This window comes from Lacerta agilis, chromosome 5 (genome assembly GCF_009819535.1).
Source record: "Lacerta agilis isolate rLacAgi1 chromosome 5, rLacAgi1.pri, whole genome shotgun sequence".
In the NCBI taxonomy this organism is placed as follows: domain Eukaryota; kingdom Metazoa; phylum Chordata; class Lepidosauria; order Squamata; family Lacertidae; genus Lacerta; species Lacerta agilis.
This window is the reverse complement of record NC_046316.1, coordinates 3,077,420-3,099,668: the sequence shown is the minus strand read 5'-3', so window position 1 is coordinate 3,099,668 and position 22,249 is coordinate 3,077,420. Positions and strand designations below refer to the sequence as shown.

The following is a 22,249-nucleotide window of genomic DNA, read 5'->3' as shown; positions in this document are numbered from 1 at the left end:
CCTGCCTGGCGTTTTTACATGAGTAGAATGTGTGCTTTTATTTAAAATACATCTCGGGGGTATTTGTGGGGCCTGCCTGGTGTTTTTACATGAGTAGAATGTGTGCTTTTATTTAAAATGCACCTCTGGGTTATTTGTGGGGCATAGGAATTCGTTCATATTTCTTTTTCAAAATACAGTCCGGCCCCCCACAAGGTCTGAGGGGCCGCCCTGCCGAAAAAGTTTGCTGACCCCTGGCCTATAGGTTCTCTTCAGTGTGCCTAGAAAGTTGGAGAATATTTTTTACAAGGGAATGGAAAATCTCAGGATGCCAGGATACTTAAATTCCCACTTTGGGTGGATACACGGCCTGACCTGCCTTAGAGTTAGGCTATTTCAACTGCAAAGGGCTTTGCGCTCTCTCTTTTTTTTTTATAAAGATTTTATTATTTTCCATATATAAACAAAAGAAAATACAAAAATACATAATAAACAACAAACAATAAACAACAACAATGACAATAACAATAAACATAAGAAAAAACACAAATACATAACTAAACATACACCTATCTCAATCTTCTTAATTCTATCTTCTTCGCATACTTTAAGACTTCCCCCGTTCCCCCCCCTGCATTCAAAACTAATATAAAATTTGGGTAGTTTTGTATCTTTTTCCATAAATCTTAATCTTATCTCTCAATAAACTTTAAGTTAATTAAACAAATATAATTTCTCACTTAGACTCAATATCTTTAAATACTCTTAAGCATTCGTAACATTCCCATCTAAACTTCTTCTACACTGTTTTATCTAACATATACATGCTAAAGCCAATTCTGCTAGCTAATTCCGCTCAAATATTCAATTTTACACATTTAACTAAATAGTCCTTAAATTTCTTCCAATCCTGCGACACCTTCTCCTCCCTCTGGTCTCGGATTCTCGCGGTCAGTTCGGCGAGTTCCATAAAGTCCATTAGCTTCATCTGCCATTCTTCCACTGTCGGAGGGCTTTGCTCTCTCATATATGCTGCTGAGCTCCTCCCACTTCTTAAAATTTCAAGCTGAGTCATCTCTGTCTGTTTCTCCAGGTTGTGGCGTTTTAGAGACCAAATATGTCCCATCCCGCCGGTGTAAAACTTTGCTTCTGAAGCTGCTATGAGGTGGAAGCGCCCCCAAGCAACCAGGGCTGCAGGACATCTTTGAAATGCTTTTTCAAAAGCACCCACCTCTCCTTAAACAGACCTGTTTTGCCCAGGAGGCTTATCCTGCGCTTTCAGCTTAAGCAACCTCTTAGACAAGCAGATTTGTTATTTGCCGTTGTGAAAGACAGAGAGAGGGAGAGTTTGCGTGTTGTAATGTGGCAAAGAATTGGTGGTTATGAAACTTCCCTATGCAATCTCCTTATGTCACACTTGGTGGGTCTCTCCCCCCCCCCCTATTGGCTCCGGTTACAAGAGAAGGGGGGGGACACCCTCTTGAGAATTTAGCGAAGCTTTTACTACTACGGCAGGTGGAACATGCACGCTGAATGAGATTCTCATTTTTTTTTTTACAATGGGGATGAGAAAAAGTTTTGCACAGCCTTCCGGTTTAAAGGGCCCCCTTAATATGTAAAGGACAGCAATGAGAAAGTTCAGCTTTAAAAAAAAAAAAAAAAAGCCCGGAGAAATTATTAACCACCATTTATGACGTCAGAGTTGATCTGATTAAAGGTTTGTTTTCTTGCTGGCAGAGGTGTGTTCTGTAGAGACTGGTTCTCTCTCTTCTTTGTTTTTTGTTTTGTTTTTTTAAGTTTCACTTTTGAACAGCAAAACGGAGAAGCTGCTGCTCCAGCTGCGTGTGTGTGTTGTGTAAAAAGGATGGTGTTTCTCTAGCTGCCACGCACAAAACAACACATTTGACCATGAGGACTCTTCGCAGGTTGAAGTTCATGAGTTCGCCCAGCCTCAGTGATCTGGGCAAGAGAGAGCCGGCATCCTCGGATGAGCGGGGGACCCAGCAGCGACGGGCCTGCTCCAACGCCACCTGGAACAGGTACGGTCTTGCATATCCCCCACGCGCACACGCAGGCACCAGGAATTGTTTCCACAACAGCCAACGCAGCGACACACTGCAAACAATCACTTCTGGCTCAGATTTTAAAGCGTGTGTGCATGCGCGCACACAGACACACACACACAGCAACAAGGCACAACACAGTTTGAATTCTCGGTCTGGTTTTCATGTGAGAGGAAACTCCCAGGTTTTTCATGCTTCCAGCCCTTCTGTTGGTGCTGACATACACTGTCAATTCATTCTCACCGGCAATGACTGTTGAGATCTAGGGAACCCTTTTTCTTTTGCTGGCTATTATGTCTTTGCTTGTTGAGAAAGTAGGCGTAGTTTCTCCTTTCCCATAGGAGGGGAGGGTGGTTTGTTTTTTGGAACAGGAAAAACTGCATGTGCCTTGATGATGGGGTGTGTGGGGGGGGAGAAACACTTGAAGTGAATTATTAAATATATTTGTAGCTAGGGAAAAAAATCACAGGGAGAGAGATTCGCTGAAGGAATCTCTGCCATTTTTGAAAAAAATACAAATAAAAAATGCCACAGTTCCCTATATTGTCACTAAGGTTTAACCATTATTAATGTTGGCATTTGAAGAAGAAAAAAGAGAGAAGCAGACCAAGGTGGACTATAATCTTAAGGCACACTCTGGGCCTTACTAAATGTTATATGCAAGTGTGTGAAATGAAACCTCAAAAGACTTTTTAAATATATTTTAGACTAGAAACACTGTGGTGGTTTCAGTTGAAAGCAGAGAAGGAAGGAGGAACTCTAAATTGTTTATTCTCCCCCCACCCCCTGAAAAGGCCTTCTCTTTTTTAGCCACTCTCCTGGGCGCTGAATGCAGGGGCAAAGGGCCTCCAATTTTTGGTTGGGCAGGTTTGTGTGGAACACAGTCATACCTCATGTTATGGCCGCTGCAGGTTATGTCTTTTCAAGTTGCGCTCCGCGCCGAACCCAGAAATACCGGAACAGGTTACTTCCGGGTTTCGGTGCTCGCGCATGCATAGAAACACTAAATCACGCTTTGCGCATGCACAGAAGTGCCAAATTGCATCACGCGCGTGCGCAGACGCGGCGCTGCAGGATACGGATGCTGCGGGTTGCGGACGTGCCTCTGTCACGGATTACGTCCGCAACCCGAGCGTCCACTGTAATGCAGTTCCTTGGGTATCCAAATCCCAGGATGTTTGGGATTTTGAAGGCCAAAAACAGCACCTTTAATTGAGCCTGGAGGAGGAGGAGGAGGAGCATGAATTTACTCGTCCTCTTCTACGCAAGTCTCTCAAGGCCACGTACAATAAAAATCAGCAGATATATATATATTTTTAAATAGACAGCGATGGCAGAGACCCATTCATCCAGGTAGCAAACCGCACCAGGAAAAAAAATGTATTAAACTGTTTCTGAAAAGTGTGAGTACAGTGGTACCCCATGTTACGCACACGATCCGTTCCGGATCACACTACATAACACGGGCGTGCTTAACACGACCCCCACCCACCAAAGAAAAAACCCGGAAGTAGCGCGATTTGAGCACTTTTGCGCGAAGTGCGCAGAAGTGTTCTGCACATCCGGGGGTCGCGGGCGTTCTTGAACGTCCGCAACCCGGGGTGTGCGCAACCCAGGGTATGAGTGTAGTGGTCACTTGTCAAATTTCGACAGGAATGCTGTTCCACAGAACAGGTAGCCATGCCAAAAGCCCTGTTCTGAGTTACCATGGAGTGGGCTCCCGATCTTTTGGAACTTGTAGGAGAAGCTCTTCTGCAGACCCCAGTGACTTACTGGATATATAATGGATAACACAGTCTCTAAATTAACCTGATCCTGAGCTGTATTGGGCCTAATATGTTAGCACCAACACCTTTATCTTAAGTCTGGTAGCAGATAAGACAATCAGTGGCTGCTCCCTCCGATGGCTCTACTCGGTCACCCCACTCACCTTTCCCCCCCTCCACCTCTTTCCTCCTCTTCTTCCTAATGTCTCAACAAATGAAACTGATCTGTAAAAAAAGTTACTTCGGGAAAAAAGAGACATTGCACATACTTTTGTATGCCAAGAAAATATATAATAAAAATACCTTAAAAAAACAAAATAAAAAACTATATGCTTTTTCAGGGGCTGGAAACCTCAGGAGAGGAGAGTGCTGTTGCGCTCAAGTCCTGCTTGACTAGACAGGCCACACGCTCTCATTCTTAAATGGCCAACCAGTGGAACTCCCAGAAGCAAGATGTTATATGCAGTTTCCCACAAGCAGCCTGGCCACCGCATTCTTGCGCCAGCTGCAGTCTCTTCACCAACCTGAAGGGCAGCCCCACATAGAGCACATGGCCCCACATAGAGCACTGTGATGCTACCAGTGCATGGACAACGGTGGCCAAGCTGCCCCAATCCAGGAACAGTTGGTAAAAGGCACACTCCTAGCCATCACAGACACCTGTGCATCCAGGGATGAGTGGATCCAGGAGTGCCCTCAGATTACACACCTGCTCCTTCAGGGAGAGTGTGACCCCATCCAAGGCAAGCAGCTTACCAAATTTTCAGAGCCAGGAAACATCCACAAAGCCTCCATCTTGCCAGGATTCACACTCAGGTTTTTTTTAAAATCCTTTATCTAGCCCACTGCTGCATCCAGTCATCTTCTCAGCCATCTCCAATTCAGATGTTACAAAGAAACAGTGTTGGGTATCATTGGTGTACTGATGCCACCTCGTTCCAGATCTCTTCTTGACCGCTCCTAGCAGCTTCATGTAGTGTTCAGTAGCATTGGAGGCAGCATAGCACCTTGTAGTACCCCATAGCTCAAGACCCCCTCAGGGGGCTGAGAAGCACTCACCCAGTGCTGTAACCAACCCTGGAGATAAGACAGGAGGCTCTGTATAACATTGCCACACAAATCCCATCTTCCATAGACTACCGAGAAGGGTATCATAATCGATGGTATCAAAAGCCAATGACCGATTTATTAAGAGTCACAGGGTCACGTTTGCCCTATCCCTTCCCTCCGCTTTAAGCCTGCAGCTGTGTCACCGTGGCCTTTTCAAGTACCTTGCCCAAAAGGAGGGGGGATTTGTGACAGGGCAGTAGCTGTTAATACGCCTAGTCTTTAAGAGGGGGTGGTCCCCATAAGGAATAGGCTGCATACTACTTTCCTAGATTGATAATATTAGCAGCAAATCTGTTTTGGGATTGAACTTCAGTTTCTTAGCTCTCACCTTAGCTCTCACCTGTTACTAACTCTAGGCATCTGGTTACAGGTGGGTAGCCGTGTTGGTCTGCCATAGTCGAAACAAAATAGAAAATTCTTTCCAGTAGCACCTTAGAGACCAACTGAGTTTGTTCTTGGTATGAGCTTTCGGGTGCATATATTTAAGGATCTGGTGACTTCTGTTTCAGTTTATCTGAAGAAGTGTGCATGCACACGAAAGCTCATACCAAGAACAAACTCAGTTGGTCTCTAAGGTGCTACTGGAAAGAATTTTCTATTTTGTTTCGTCTAGGCATCTGCACAGAGTATCCATGATTACATCTGGACCACATGTAAGAGAGAGAGAGATGGGTGTTATCTCCATAATGAAATCTACCTCCAGCTCCTCTGATGACTTCTTGCAGTGGTTTCATATAATTGATAGGTAGCCGGGGGGGGGGGCAGTGCAGAAGTGCCAAGCTGCAGCCACCCAGCCCAACCTTCTGCAAATGACCATCAGGTAGGAATAAGTGTAAAGCAGTGTACCCAAACCAGGCAGGCATTTCTGAATTTTTTTATGGCTGATTATATGCTGATGTGAGGTGTCAGGGAATGGACACGTGCCTTCTGTCACTCTCCTATTACAGTTTGACCAGTGGCTGACCAAAGCCGCTTCAGTTCCCAATCTGCCTAGAAGAAGGCAGATAAAAATGGCTCCAGAAAATGAGCGTCATTCAGGACACCTGGAGCCCAACATCTACACACTTTGAACCAAGAAAAGGAGATTTGCAACTCAGTGATAGCTAGTGGGTCAGAAAGGTCTTCTTTAGAAGAATCTGCCCAACTGTTTCTAGCCACTGTTAATACTTTTTAAAGAGTTTGCCACCATCTAAGTCCTAGTCATCAACCCAACCATTTCATTGTCTTAGCAGATCTGGGAATAAGAAGTGATTGTGTTGATTGTCTGGGTCATCTCTGGTTTCTGGAGGTCAACCAGGGCATAGGTTTGTACACCAACCAAAGCCTTGCAGAGCTTTCTGGTCCACATTAGTCCTTCAGCCCTGCAGAGGTTAGCAATAACCAGTCTCTGTTACTAAGTGTATTGTTTCTGAGGTGTTCCGGGTCACTTTTTCTATTCACCCCACCTCGATCCTTGAGGTCCGTCTGTGTGGATAATCCCCTTTTATTCTAACTAGGGATAACTTAGTAAAGAGGTTCTCTTGTCCAGCTTCCGTGGCCTGTTATATATATATTTTGCTCTGGGCTCCTGGGTTAAGAACACCTCTCAGCTCTATCAGTTCTGGGTCTCTCTCTCATTAGATCCCCACCCCCCTGCGTCAGTTAGCTAAACCCTTTTAGCCACTATGTAGCCTTACCAAGGTTTCTGCCCTTTTGCCCCTCCTGAGTGAAACTCCAAGACACAAACTATCACCCTGCAGGTCAGTTTTGCCTTTTCCCTGAGTTCACCTCCTCATGAGCATCCATATATTGCTGGACCAAATGAATGCCTCTTTTCTCTTGGCTCAACAAGAACAAGTCTTTATTTATTTCAGGACATCATGTTTCAAGTACTTCAATAGTTCATCAGCTTAGTTACATCTAAAGTATAAACTCTTTCAGTATAACCGACTGATCTTCATCCTATCCTAGCCTAACCACCACTATCCTGGCCCCACACCTCTCTTCTTCCCTGTCTCCACACACACCCTCCCTCTTCTCCACTGCCAAAAAAACGGCCATTCCCTCCTTTTAAACCTGGGACCGCCCCGCCCCCAAAGGATGAACTGTCTGTCAAGCTGAAGGTGGATTAACTCCTTCTGCGCTGGGATGTAATGCCTCCTCCACTCTAGGGCCAATCCATCACAACTCGCCCTGCTTTCCTTTACCCTGAGCCTCTCATTGGAGGGCCACTTTAAGGATGAGATGGAGCACAGCAGGTCAGGGGTAGGCACAGACAACTAAAGGGGGCAAGGAAATAGAATTACTGATAGGGGACTTGATTTGGCCCTAGAGCTACTGCTTGCTGTTCCCTAGTCTGTGAATCCACCTCGACAAACTCCTTAATCACACACACACACACACACACACCATGGTAATGCCTTGTGACCTCGGTGGCCAGCCTTTCCTTATTTGGACTCGGGGTCTATTTTTCTCTCTTGCCTTGTGGTAAGCTGCTCTAATGCCCCGTGGCATATGTCACTACTTAGCTGTTTCGATTAGCCACCTAAAGGCGACACTGACTTGTGAGATGCAAGACCTTTGCTCACTTAATTTGCATCCAGGCGAATATTGGGCATACTGTACATGTGCCCAGGTGCTACGATAGCCTGTTGTTGCAGCAAAAAAATAGCATGCTGTTTGTTACAGGAAAAGGGGCTTAAATTAATTAAGTGTGTGTGCATACCCAGGCCACAGCAAGCAGCGTCTTAGAAGAGACAATGCCACTCCTTAAAGTGCCTCTCGAAATTTGTGTACATCTGCTATAAAAAGTCATTTTGTTTAAAAAAAAAAAAAGCCAGATTGTCGCCTGATTAATCCAGGGGTTTAAATGGTTTAACTCAATGTTGCAGACCTAATAAATATATTTATTATATTGACTAGATTATCTGTACGTAAAATCCAGTTCAAAACTTGAGAGAGATACTTTCCCTAACAAGCAGTAGAGTGGTTTCCTAGGAAATGTCCCACTTTGTCAACTGTTCATTTCACCATCTCTATGCAGTAGTATTCCTAGAAGCCATAGGATAGTCTCTCTGGACAAACCGAGTTTCCAGTTGAAAGCAAACTTTGATTTTAAAATAAATTTTAAAATTGTCCAGTAGCACCTTAGAGACCAACTAAATTTGTTCTGGGTATAAGCTTTCGTGTGCATGCACACTTCTTCAGATACCAACTTTTGATTTTGAAAGTTACTTGACAGAAAATACAAGCACATTAAAAGATTTTCAGCAAGAAGACCTCGATACGCCTGCCTTTCGGGCAGTCTTCTCACAAAGTTACAGGCCTTTAAAGTCCACTATAGTCTATGGCATCCACTTTTTTCTTTTACCGATCCTATCACCCTGTAGCCATTGGGTGGTCAGTTGTAAAATCACACAGGACTCCTGCACCTGTATTGTTAAACGGAAGAGCAAATTTAAACAGCTTTTGCTGTCTTCTGGTCAACTTCTGTCTTCTTTTGAATCCAGCCACCCTACAGGGAGAAAAGAACACAAGGATAAAATGGAGAGGAGCTGCAGCTGCTTCAGTCAGTCAGACTTTTATTGTTTATGGCCAATGGCCATTTCATTATAAATTGCAACACATCAACAAGACGATCCAGTAGAAATATATCAATTTTCAGAACTGCAAATGACCCAAAATTAAAATCGAAAAGTTCCCCAAATCATTTAGAATTTAAAAAAAACCTGTTGACCGTCAACGCTGTTCTGCAAGTGCTCCATCTCCCCACTTCTCTTCAGTAATCTTTAAAAAAGTTGCACTCTTGGCTGCAATTAAGGATGTGAGCTTGTGAGTGAAAATTCCTGGTCCGTAGGCAGAGCCCAGGATAAGCTTTGGCAGATCAAGGACCAGAACAGGGCTGTCTCATCATAGGGGCTGGTTGGCGTGGCACACCAGGGCGCCAGGCCCCCCAGGGGCGCCCCCGCGAGCCCGCCGGCATACCGGGCGCCCCCTCCCCAACCCGCGCCCGCCCCCATGGGCGGGCAGGCGGGCGAGCTGCAAGCCGGCCGCCCTCCGGAGCCCCAGCTGGAGCACTGGGAAGGGCGCGCAAAGCCCCGCACCGCTCCAGCGCCACGCCCCTCATCCCCCGCTCACCCACCTCCCTCCCGCACTGGCCGCCCCTCAGGGGATGAGGGGCGTGGCGCTGGAGCGGTGCGGGGCTTTGCGCGCCCTTCCCAGCGCTCCAGCTGGGGCTCCGGAGGGCAGCCGGCTTGCAGCGCCACACCCCTCATCCCCCGCTCGCCCACCCCCCCTCCTGAGGGGCGGCCAGCGCGGGAGGGAGGTGGGCGGAGAGGCGGCCCACCGGGGGCGCCATGGGATCGTCACGCCACGGCGGCCAATCCCTTTAAGACGGCCTTGGACCAGAATGTGATTTTTGGGCAAACCTGGTGCAGAACTTTGTTTGGTTTTTTTTTACAATGAAGTGGCATATAAATTTTATAAAATAAATGCATTAAATGCAGTGTTTATGAATCTTCCACCCAGGCACTGATCAGGCTCACTGGGCAGTTTCCAACTCTGAGCCCCCCCCCCCCCGCCTGACACCTTCCTTCACACTCTTACCGAGTTCTCCCAAGCCTTCTGTTGCAGCTGTGGCTTGACTTCAAACCAGTTCAAGTTGTGACAAGATTGACACCAGGTGATTGGCAGGTGCTCTGGCACCTGTCCCTTCCCCAGGCCTACCTAAAATCCACAATTGGTATCAGATTTTGGAATTCCTAGCATACTTTCATTCTCTGCAGGGATTTCCCTTTGATTCCAAAGCTAATGTGAAACTGTCAGATCAAAGCAAGCCGTCTGCCTAGTTTCTGCTGTGCAAATTTATACTTTATAATTTCACGGCCTCTTCAGCTTTCCCATGAACCCTCAAAACAGCTTACATTGCCTGCTTCACAGCCTACACAAGTAAACCAACCTAACAGCAAACAAAAGCATAAATTAAATTACCTACCAGTTTCATTTAATCACTCAAAATTTGCATAGGATTAAAATAACTTCGATTCTTTACTTTCTTTGTGAAGTCTTTAGCTGCTCGTTAAAGTGTGGCAGGACTGGAATAAGCTCTAGAGTGCTGAAAACAGAACAGATAATAATACCAAAAAAAGCTTTCTGATCTTTGGCCTAATTTCTAAGACCAAAAGGATAGCCGCTCTCTCTTTTCTTAGAACAAGATAAAAAAAATGTTTGTTTTCCTTTATTTCCCCCTTAGAAAACAGTGTCTGCTTGTAGGATTAACTGGTCGGGTTGGGGGGAAGGGAGAGACAATGATGTAGAAAGAAGTGGAATATAAACCTGAATAAAGACAAGTTTCTTAAAATGTTGAAATTGGTCAGCAGTGCAAGTAAGTAGACATTTTACACATCATGTAGGCCAAAATCCTGCCTCGCTGCTGAACTGCATGTGAAGAACAGGATCTGAGGGAAGTAGCTGCCACAGGTACCTGGTCTAACCACTCAGTGTGGTGTGGAGAGCCAGTGTGGTGTAGTGGTTAAGAGCGGCAGACTCGTTATCTGGTGAACCGGGTTCGCGTCTCCACTCCTCCACATGCAGCTGCTGGGTGACCTTGGGCTAGTCCCACTTCTCTGAAGTCTCTCAGCCCCACTCACCTCACAGAGTGTTTGTTGTGGGGGAGGAAGGGAAAGGAGAATGTTAGCCGCTTTGAGACTCCTTCGGGTAGTGAAAAGCGGGATATCAAATCCAAACTCTTCTTCTTCTTCTCAACCTCCTTGCCCTGCATACCACTGAAACTCCTCAGTGATGCATCTAACCTTCACCCAGTTTCCCAACTTCTCTATGACAGAGTCCTGGATTTCCCTGTCACAACAACACATTGCTCTTTCCCTGCTTCTGTTGTGAGTTGACTGGGACGAGGGTTTGTTGTTGGACGTTAGGAGAGCAGGATTACAGCTGAAACCTCTAACCTCTTCCCCAGTCCCAGAAAACCAGTTCCCTCCCTTTCCGCAAAACAATTGATAGCCCTGTCCAGCACTGTACCAAAGTACAACCATGTTACTTAGGACATTTGTTTATATATGATACCCTGCATTTCATGGATTCTAAAGAAGTGTATGAAATAATCTTGTAAAATCAGACCTTTGCTTAAAAGGTCTGCAAAGCCGGGTTTAAATGGGTATTCCTTGGTTTAAAAAGCTCTGCTATCTACGTATTCATGGGATCCAAACTCCAGGTCCTCAAAGACAAAGACATCCTTAGCTTCGTTATTTCTTTACAGTTCAGGGAAACAGAATAATCCACTGTACAAGGTTAAAGCAAATGAGAAGACAGAAAAAAAGACAAAGAAATATACCATAGGACCACAGGACACGACTCATGTCAAAAGAAACCAGGCCCGGATCAGCAGAAGTGAAATCAAAATAGTTTTTTCTGTCAGTTTCCCCCCTCAAAGCACAAGACAGCTATGCAACGTTACTTTTATGTGAGATGTCCATCTTTTGTGTGTGCATATATTGCATAGAAAAGCAGATCCCTCCATTCCTTCACACTTTAACGTCCGTAATAATGGGGACCATGCAGATCGCAGCAGGCTTGAGTCCTACTTGATGAAAAACTAAGCAGAGACTGCAAGGAATCCTTATCAACACTTCATGTCGCAGCTGCGGCCATTTTAAGTTGGTGTGGGCATCAGAGCACCCCTAGCTTAGATCTTGGGTTGCAAGTCTTAATCACAAGTCTTGTGCATATAAATGAGCTGGGGGCTGATTTGCCGACTTCAGCATCTTCACATTGCCATAATTAGTGTATAGTTTCTTGAGAAGATGTCAAGTGTTGCACCATGGGACTGAAACTGCCTTGGTCACGCTGGACGATGATCTCTGGCAGGCTAGGGACAAAGGTGAGAGCTGCTTCCTAGTCCTGCTGGATCTCTCAGCGGCCTTTGATACCATCGACATCCTTCTTGACTGTCTAGAGGGGCTGGGGGCACTGTTATACAGTGGTTCCGCTCCTTCCTCCTGGGCCATGTTCAGAAAGTGGTGGGGGGGGGGGTGAGTGTTTGCTTTAATGTTCTCCCACATTTTGTACTAGTTTTATGTGTGCTGCGAATTTTTCGCTTGGGATGTGAAGGACTTTCAGAATTGCTAACCTCTACCCACAGTCTAACGTTACCTGCTAAATAGTTTGATCAGCTTTTGACTGGACTATGATTTAACTGAAGATTCCTGCATTGCAAGGGTTGGACTAGATGACCCTCGGGGGTCCCTTCCAACTCCACAATTCTATGATGCTATGACTATTAACATATCCAGACCAGATTATATCCCTCCTTGGAATCATAGAATCATCGAGTTGGAAGAGACCACAAGGGCCATCCAGTCCAACCCCCTGCCAAGCAGGAAACACCATCAAAGCATTCCTGACAGATGGCTGTCAAGCCTCCCCTTAAAGACCTCCAAAGAAGGAGACTCCACCACACTCCTTGGCAGCAAATTCCACTGTCGAACAGCTCTTACTGTCAGGAAGTTCTTCCTAATGTTTAGGTGGAATCTTCTTTCTTGTAGTTTGAATCCATTGCCCCGTGTCCGCTTCTCTGGAGCAGCAGAAAACAACCTTTCACCTCCTCTATATGACATCCTTTTATAAATTTGAACATGGCTATCAGATCACCCCTTAACCTTCTCTTCTCCAGGCTAAACATACCCAGCTCCCTAAGCCGTTCCTCATAAGGCATCGTTTCCAGGCCTTTGACCATTTTGGTTGCCCTCCTCTGGACACCTTCCAGCTTGTCAGTATCCTTCTTGAACTGTGGTGCCCAGGAAGGAGGACTTTGTTCTCCCAAAGCCAGTGAATCGAAGGTGTTTCACTGGGTCATTTATAGAGCAGGAATATGGAATGCAAAGCATCACAAATCAGAAAATTATAATCCCATATGCTTCAGAAGCAGAATTCTGTTACCTAGGTTGTTATTTAAATCTGACAGACAGGATGAGCAACAACAACAAAGAGAACTATAGCCCTGTTGATTCATCCAAAGGAAAAGAATTGAGCAAGTGCTTTGGACTTGAAGACCCAGTTTCAGATCCTTTATTACTCATGAAGCTGATGAGGAGGCCTTGGGCAAGTTGAACTCTCTCAGCCTAGACTAAAATGGATTCTTTGCACAAAGGATGGAATGCAGTGGAGTAACTTACAATTAGTTGGCCTAATTGTGTACCCCGAGTGTCCTAATATAATTTGTTGGTGGAAACAAACCCCTTTCTCTTCAAACAAATCTGAGTACCTCCAGTAAAAATGACAAAGGCTTGCAAGATGGTCGCAGAAAGTACATTTCATATTCTGAATGTATTTCATTTTCTCTCTGATCTGAATTGCGCCTGAGTTGTACTGCTGTCTGCAGAGACATCTAGCCTCAAATCATTTGAATTGTCCGTTGAGTGTATCTTGATGCTGTCCCAAACCTGCTGACCAGTGTTTCCATTCTGTGTCTCTCTGAGAGAGGAGTTCAGACAAAGAGCTACTGAACCAGCTTGAAACGCTTATCAGCTGAAAGAAGAATGGGGGGGGGGGAGAGAAAAACCAAGCAATATCTTCTATTTTTATCTGTTCATGCATTTCTGCATGGTTAGGTACTGGCCTCATTGCCCTGGCCTGCCAGCTATAGTTTCCTGTAAATGGGGTGATGAGGCCGGACGTTCTGCTCAACAATGAGGCTCAACATGAAACTGGAAGCATGTTTTGGTGATGGGCTGCTGCGACCTCTGCAAAAGGTCATGCAAACACAGCAATTATTGAAGCAAAGAATCCCACCACTTTCCTCTGCACACAGGAACTCTTTTTTTTTTTTGCCCTTTAAGGTGTGCAGAATGATTGAAGTGCTGACTTTCTCTGCTGTGCAAAATATGAATGGCACTACAGTAGCATAACAGACTAAATGCTCTGCTGTCTTATTTCCCCTTAAAGCATAGAATAGGAGAGGTGGTTGACAATCCATCCAGGGGTTCAGTCCAGCTTCCCTTCTCACCCTTGATCCTGTACCTGCTCTTCCCTCCAGTGCATCTCAGATCCTTTCTCCTGTGCCAGCAGAGATTAAGGGAAATACTTCTTTGGCACCTCAACACCCTGAAGAGCAGCTAATAATAATAAATTTTTATTTATACCCCGCCCTTCCCCGCCAAACCGGGCTCAGGGCGGCTAACACCAATAAAATCACAACAAAAACATAAAACAGTTCATTAAAATACAGATTAAAATACAATTTAAAATTAAATTAAACTGCAGCCTCATTTTTAAGTAGCCCACCAATCACACCAAAAGAACGAAACATCAGGGTTAAACTGAAACCAACCCAAAGGCCAGGTGGAACAGCTCCGTCTTGCAGGCCCTGCGGAAAGATGCCAAATCCCGCAGGGCCCTGGTCTCTTGTGCCAGACTGTTCCACCAAGTCGGGGCCAGTACTGAGAAGGCCCTGGCCCTAGTTGAAGCCAACCTAGCATCCTTGTGGCTCGGGACCTCCAACAAATTATTATTTGAGGACCTTAAGGTCCTACCCGGGACATACCAGGAGAGGCGGTCCCTTAGGTATGAGGGTCCTAAGCCGCATAGGGCTTTAAAGGTCAAAACCAGCACCTTAAACCTGACCCTGTACTCCACCGGGAGCCAGTGCAGCTGGTAAAGCACCGGATGAATGTGGTCCCGCGGCAAAGACCCCGTGAGGAGCCTCACCGCGGCATTCTGCACCTGCTGGAGTTTCTGGGTCAGCTTCAGGGGCAGCCCCACGTAGAGCGAGTTACAATAATAAAGTCTGGAGGTGACCGTCACATGGATCACTGTGGCCAGATCAGGGCGAGAGAGGTAGAGGCTTGAACAGGGCCCTCACATTATCCATTATCTCACCTGCTGTCTCCCTGGGTCTGTCTGAGGCAAACAAGGGGAAATCTCTGCCAAAGACTGCTTTCTGCTCTTGATTGCATATTTTATATATTTCCATCAAATATTGCAATATTACCATTAATAAAATACCACGTGTATCCTGCCCTTCCTCAAGCAAGCTCAATCTATATCTATCGCGTATTAGGAAATGCAGCATTTTTTCCTTAAAACAGCTTCAGTCTGAATGGAGAAAAAGAACAATAGCTCAACTAGTTAGAGCGTGGGTAGGCAAACTAAGGCCCGGGGGTCGGATCTGGCTCAATTGCCTTCTAAATCCGGCCCGCAGGCGGTCCAGGATCCTTTCTCCTGTGCCAGCAGAGATTAAGGGAAATACTTCTCATGTTTTTACATGAGTAGAATGTGTGCTTTTATTTAAAATGCATCTCTGGGTTATTTGTGGGGCATAGGAATACGTTCATTTCCCCCCAAAAAATATATTCCAGCCCCCCACAAGGTCTAAGGGACAGTGGACCGGTTTCCTGTTGAAAAAGTTTGCTGATCCCTGGGTTAGAGTATGGTGCTGATAACAACCAAGGTTGCAGGTTTGATCCCCACACTGAATATTCCTGCATTGCAGGGGACAGCTGAATATTCCTGCATTGCAGGGGGTTGGACTAGAACAGGCATAGGCAAACTCGGCCCTCCAGATGTTTTGGGACTAAAGCTCCCATCATCCCTAGCTAACAGGACCAGTGGTCAGGGATTATGGGAGTTGTAGTCCCAAAACATCTGGAGGGCAGAGTTTGCCTATGCCTGGACTAGAAGATCCTCAGGGTCCCTTCCAACTCTACAGTTATTCTATAATCTAGCTGAGTTTTAAACTCGTAATGTGTACCCAGCCATAGTTGATGGTTATGTCTGTACAGAGGGGTTTTCAAATTGTCACTCAGTTTTGTCATTGTTGGGCAGGGATTTGAACCCAAGTTTTCCCTGATCTAGTCCAGTATTCCATCCATTACATGCTTTATCAAAAAGGACTAGAAGTTAGAACTTCTCCACCTTTTCTTCCAGCCTGATTTCCATCTGTTCTGTCTTCTTCACCATGCTACTTCCAGCACATTTGTGGGCTACCTCTCACTTTCTGTGCTTTGGAAATAATTGTTAGGAATGCCTAAAAACTAAAGGTTGTGAAATTGTTACGTTAAAGGCTGTGCAGCTTGTCACAAATGTGCCTTTTTCTTGCAGTATCCATAATGGAGTCATAGCTGTCTTCCAGCGAAAAGGTCTTGCAGAACACGAGCTCTACAATCTGAATGAAGGAGTCAGGTGAGTGAAGGGATCATCCGATTATACACCTGTCCCAAGACACAGTCATCACCACGGAGGGTCATTGTTTCATAAGTGATCTGTACCATTTTACTTTATTCCAGCTATTGATATAGTGGCACTGGTGTTAATGACAGCGTGCAGAGATATGCACAAAGGCAAGCCCCCCTCAAGGAATTAACGTAGGTTCTGCAGCTGTTCTTGGCATCCACCTTTCTTGAGAGACAATGGAGTGTGCCTCCAGGGGTGTAGCCAAACGGCTGTGATAGCAGCGCCAAAGTGACCTCCCTGGGGTGCAAGAGGGTAGTTACCATATTTTTGCCCCTGAAAAGTTCATACAGTTGAAGAGAGGATGATGTAATGATGTAATGTAAGAATGGTATACTCGTAATCTGGGGAACCGGGTTCGTGTCTCCCCTCCTCCACATGCAGCTGCTGGGTGACCTTGGGCTAGTCACACTTCTTTGAAGTCTCTCAGCCCCACTCACCTCACAGAGTGTTTGTTTTGGGGGAGGAAGGGAAAGGAGAATGTCAGCCGCTTTGAGACTCCTTCGGGTAGTGAAAAGTGGGATATCAAATCCAAACTTCTTCTTCTTCTTCTTCTTCTTCTTCTTCATCATCATCATCAGAATCATGTGGTCACTGAATAAATTTATTCTTGGACCTGCTGCCCATTGGACAGGAAAGAGAATTTTTCCAAACGATACCTGATATGTTGTTGTTGTTGTTTGTTGTTGTATACTTCCAAACAAAACAATAACCCCCCCTACCCATCCCAGTTTAACAGACCATAGATTGCTCAATCAGTGAAAAGCGGGATATCAAATCCAAACTCTTCTTCTTCTTCTTCCCAGCTTCCTCCTTCATCTCGGTGTGCTTTTCCCTTTTCATACAAGCCCTGCAACTTTTCAAAGGTGCCAGAAACCAGCAGGGCTAATTTTAGACAGCAGCAGCCAGTCCTGTTTCACCACCTGAGGCGAAATGACAAGGAGCTGTTGCCCCTTGGCTGAAGCCTCACTCACTGGGGTTGCAAGATCTCGCTGCTTCTCCTCATGTCTCGGGCAGCAAGGGCAGGCAGGGCAAGGGTGCTGCCCCAAGGTATTCACCACCCAAGGCAGCTGCCTCGGGCTGCCTCATGGGCGGGCCGGCCCTATCTGTAGGTAAAGGAGACATATTTAAAATCCATTATGTGGTTGCTATAAGCGATAATGCCCACTGAGGCTAGAATTTTCTGCCCCTCCCCCAGCAGCCTTCTTTGTTTATCTGCTGGCTGTGGACAAAGATGCTGTGCCTTCGCCCTGCTGCATTTCTACACTGGCTCTAGAGAAGGGCTGCGTTCCCTCCTGTGGGTACAGCGTAAAAGCCAAGAGCTGCCATGTCTCCTTCACCAGGTTGCTATATTTGCTCTATATTTTTTCCTAGTCTGTTTTCTACTTATAAGAGAGGCTGGCAAAGAAGCGAAGAACGCTCATCCTCCACTGGGCCACTTTTAGGACTTAAACAAATCTGGTATATTTTATTTTTTATTATTTGTAGCCTAGGGTTGACTTTGTATGGCTGGGGTAAAAGGATAGGAAGATAAGGCCATGAAAAGCTCTTCATGGCTGGTAAAGCTGAAACAAGCCTGTCCTTTGAAGGTCAAGGGCTAGTTGGAATTGTTGTTCTTTCCTGTGCTATATTTTTTGGAGCAGATGTATCTTTCCCCCTGCACTGATTATGTTGGCAAGAATTTTAGATGCCGTATTTTTCGCTCCATAAGACGCACTCCCCCCCCCCTAAAAAGTATGGGGAAATATCTGTGCATCTTATGGAGCGAATGGTGGTCCCTGGAGCTGAATTGCCCAGGGGCCAAAAGAAGATCGTGCTTTTTATTTTACAAAGAGAAAAGGAGGGGTTGAAAGGACCCCACTCAGCAGCTGATCAGCAAGAGATCGGGAGAGAGATAAGAGTCCCGGCTCCCCTTCAGCCCCGCCCTCCATTGTTGAATGTGCTGCAGAGGGAGGTTGTTTGTTTCCCCAGCGACATGTGACTGGCTGATTAGATTATCTGTCTGGAAACTGTAGAAAAGGCTCCCTTTCCTTTAGAAGCTGCAGAAATGTGAGTTGAACCCCATAAAAATGGGGCTTTTCCTCCTTGCTTTTCACCCTTTGCAAAAGGAGCTTTGCTTTTCCCCCTTTGCAAAAAAAGCTGCAAAACTTAGCTGATCCTAAAAAAAACAGGGGTTTTCCCTTTGCAAAAAAAGCTGCAAAACTTTTAGCTGATCCTCAAAAAAACAGAGCTTTTAGAGGAGGAAAACCAGAAAATAATTTTTTTTCCTTGTTTCCTCCTCTAAAAACGAGGTGCGCCCTATGGTCCGGTGCGCCCTATCGAGTGAAAAATGCGGTGCTTACAGTATAGGAAGAACAGAATTTGGTAACAACTATGCTTTTAACATTGTTGAATGAATGAGTTGATGGATAGGGGGGAAAAGCTGTCGGAGTGGTGGAAGTCGAAGGCATAGAGGGTCACACATGAGAGAGGGATCAGTTGTGTCAAAGGCAACAAAGGAAGCAGAGCAAGAGAGAGAGGAGACCTTTGGGCTTGCCAAAAAGCAGATTGTCCGTGAACTTAGCAAGGACATTTTTGGTGGAGTGCAAAGGGTGGGATCTAGATTGTAGGGGGTGAGGAATGAAGCTGGAAGAGTAAGTCAGGTGGGAGTGAGCAGCCTGCTGAAAAATTGAGGAAGACAAGAAGAGAGAGGAAATTGTGATAAAGCAGGATATCAGTGACTCAAGCTTTGAGGTATTTTTATCTGCTTCCAGATGCTGGTAACAGACAAAGCGCATTGCAGAATTGCTTTGCCCAACCTCTGCTGTTGCTGTTGCTCAATACAAAGGCAGCTCCTGCCTCTTTCATAAGGGTTTTTGTATGTGGCAGTTTTGAATAGCTAAGCTACTTTTGTTTTTCTGAATTAAAATTGAAGGCACCAGGAAAGTTAGGCCCGGCTTACTTTTTAAGCCTCGCACACTGAGGGCCAAACTGGATGTGATGCAATCTGCAGGTTTTTGTTGTCTGTTTTTACTTCAGAACAAGCATTCCCATGTGGAATTGCTCATTTTGTACAGTGCCACTATTTCAGTAAGTGTTATGTGGTTCAACTATGATCTAACAAGGTATTGTGTCGCTTTTAAGAGACGAACACATTTACTCTTGCATTAACATTCACTGGCCATAAAGTACGGTGCATGGACAGCACAATGTGATGGTCACATGATTTTATTATTATTATTATTATTATTATTATTATTATTATTATTATTCTCTTTGGAACAGGCAACTACTGAAAACTGAGTTGGGATCATTTTTTACTGAATATTTACAGGTTGGTACAGTTTGCTTTTTAGCCTTTGACTTTTCCCTCACACCGTTCACTGAAGCAGTCTGCGGAACAAAACTATCGACAGCTTCCAACCTAAGAGTTTTTAGCATGAAAACTTTGCAGGAGAGTTTGTTTGCCCGTTCACACTGGAACTGACCTGAAGACATTTCACTTCTAAAACAAGTGTTTTCAAAAAGAATACTGAGGGACCTCGGTTTGCTTATGTAGACAGCAGGGTCCGAAACCTAATTCTCACAGGGGTGGTGAACCTGTGTCAACTGAGGCAGCAGCTGGCAGCTTACATGGCTGAGTGCCCTTTGCATTAAGGGGAGGGAGACCTACACAGAGCACACAGAGTAAAAATGTGGCTTCATATCGGAGTAACTGCAAACGCAACCAAGGTTGCAATCTCATATACACTTAGCAGGGAGTCAGTCCCATTGAACTTAATAGGACTTAGGGAACAATTCCGATGGAGGTCAGAGCAGCAGATCCACCACCATAGCAGAAGTCCTGTGGGCTCATGTTGGCCAGGGCTGAAGGTGCAGGTAGGAGCTTTGTCACTCTTGGTGCACCAGCTCCAGTCTGGCACGGCTAAGGGGCCTGAACAGACACGCAGAAGATGCTGCTATAAATTAGTTCCATTTTATTTATTCAAGTCATGTATTATCTAAAATCTGGTGGGGGGGGGGATATTTAAAGGACGTTTTCAAAATAATGATATAAAGATGGCCAATGTAACATTGAAAGGGATCCTGTAGGGATCCTGGCTCAGGCCGGAGGAGTTAAGAGTGTAGTGGTTAAGAGCGGTGGACTTGTAATCTGGTGAACCGGGTTTGCGTCTCCGCTCCTCCGCATGCAGCTGCTGGGTGACCTTGGGCTAGTCACACTTCTCTGAAGTCTCCCAGCCCCACTCACCTCACAGAGTGTTTGTTGTGGGGGAGGAAGGGAAAGGAGAATGTGAGCCGCTTTGAGACTCCTTTGGGTAGTGATAAAGTGGGATATCAAATCCAAACTCCTCCTCCTCTTCTTCTTCTTCTTCTTCTTCTTCTTCTTCTTCCCTACACACTGTGGTTGCAGTGAAAACTAGGGGAGCGCCACACCTAAGGTTAAGGAATGTTTTGGACCCTGACATGGCTGCTAGCCATAGGGCCGGGTTCAACTAGCTAATCCCAATAGTAGAAGCTCATGCAAGGACTTCCACAAGCTCAATGGGGCTTGCACTGATGGAGCAATCTCCTTAGCGCTGTGGTGAATTCCTCCCATAAATTGTATCTGGATGCTCAGTTAAAGGAAACAGGATTTATCCTTGGCTAACTCCTCCTCCTCCTCCTCCTCCTCCTCCTCCTCCTCCTCCTCCTCCTCACTTTCCCTGAGCTCTGTGTGGATTGTAGCTGAGAAAGATGCAGAGGAGTCCTCCCCAGCTTGCTGGCTATTAAATACCTACCAGCAAGCTTTACAGATCTCATCCCGCTGCAACTTCCTCATAAGACATCCGGAGCTTGCATGCTTGTGAGTTGCCTCCCTTTTTGCCTTGGCAACTGTTTCTACAGCTCTGCAGCTGCTGGCTTCAGCAGACTCTGCCAAGGGAGCTGCGCCAGTGGCTGGTGGCATCTTCTGCTATTGCACCTCATCGCTGCAAGAATATGTGATTGTTTCTCTACAAGCTCAAAAATTAGAAAGCGACCCCCCCAAAAATCACACAAGCGTATGATTTCTAAGCCAGCCCCAGTCATGGGCTTTTAAAAGGTTTTTTAAAGCAATCCTACACTAAAGGTGAGGGACCCAGGTGGCGCTGTGGGTTAAACCACAGTGTCTAGGGCTTGCTGATCAGAAGGTCGGCGGTTCGAATCCCTGCCACGGGGTGAGCTCCCGTTGCTCGGTCCCAGCTCCTGCCCACCTAGCCGTTCGAAAGCACATCAAAGTGCAAGTAGATAAATAGGGACCACTCCAGCGGGAAGGTAAACGGCGTTTCCGTGTGCTGCTCTGGTTCGCCAGAAGCGGCTTTGTCATGCTGGCCACATGACCCGGAAGCTGTCTGCGGACAAACGCCGGCTCCCTTGGCCTATAAAGCGAGATGAGCGCCGCAACCCCAGAGTCGGACACGACTGGACCTGATGGTCAGGGGTCCCTTTACCTTTACCTTACACTAAAGGTTCCCCAGTGAGTAATGTGAGGGGTTGAAAGGAAAGCAGGATCTGACCCAGGCTGTGCAGTCCAGTAAGATCCACACTATATAATTCTAGTTTCTTTGCATATTGTCTGTTTCCAGTTTTCATTTTCCTGCTTTCACAGCATCATAAATATTAAGATGGGGCATCCCATACATTGCAATGACTATTCACGTAGCCCAGTAGAAGCTGTGAGCAATCCTCTTCTAAAGAACTGCCATTTAAAAAAAACAAAACTAAAATACCTCGTGGTTAAAATATGGGAGTAATAATCTATCAGTGATTCAAGGGTAGCAGCATAACATAAATGGAAAGTTGTTTTATGTTGTATTTGCAGAACCAGCTGCTTACAAAAGGCATGGTGATCCTGAGGGACAAGATCCGGTTTTATGAAGGTAATTGAGGCATCAATTGTGCCTGCGGAGCTTGATCCAAAAGCTCATGCTGAACAAGGAAATGAAGTTGGTCTGGCACATCAGCTGAGGAAACGGCAGCCTCCCGTGTGGCTGTTTACCTTTTCCCTCAAATTATAAACCTCTTTATGATTAAATAGCCCTGTGAACATCGGTGAACATCGGTGAAAAACTGCAGAAGCCAATTCACTGAGAATGTTTCTTCCCTTAGACTCCA

General features: G+C 45.8%; 1 protein-coding gene across 2 annotated transcripts in view; it reads left to right on the top strand.

Annotated features, from left to right (window-relative positions):
- PRR5 (proline rich 5) overlaps window positions 1-22,249 on the top strand; it is a 46,618-nt gene that overhangs the window by 11,703 nt on the left and 12,666 nt on the right. The window contains exons 2-5 of one of the 2 annotated variants that reach the window (XM_033148298.1): window positions 1,905-2,018; window positions 16,010-16,090; window positions 19,403-19,451; window positions 21,957-22,014. In XM_033148298.1, coding sequence (XP_033004189.1) covers window positions 1,915-2,018; window positions 16,010-16,090; window positions 19,403-19,451; window positions 21,957-22,014 — 292 coding nt within the window. In that variant the 5' untranslated portion in view covers window positions 1,905-1,914. Of the gene's footprint in view, window positions 1-1,750; window positions 2,019-16,009; window positions 16,091-19,402; window positions 19,452-21,956; window positions 22,015-22,249 lie in introns of those variants that run through there. The other variant, XM_033148297.1, reaches the window with a different exon arrangement.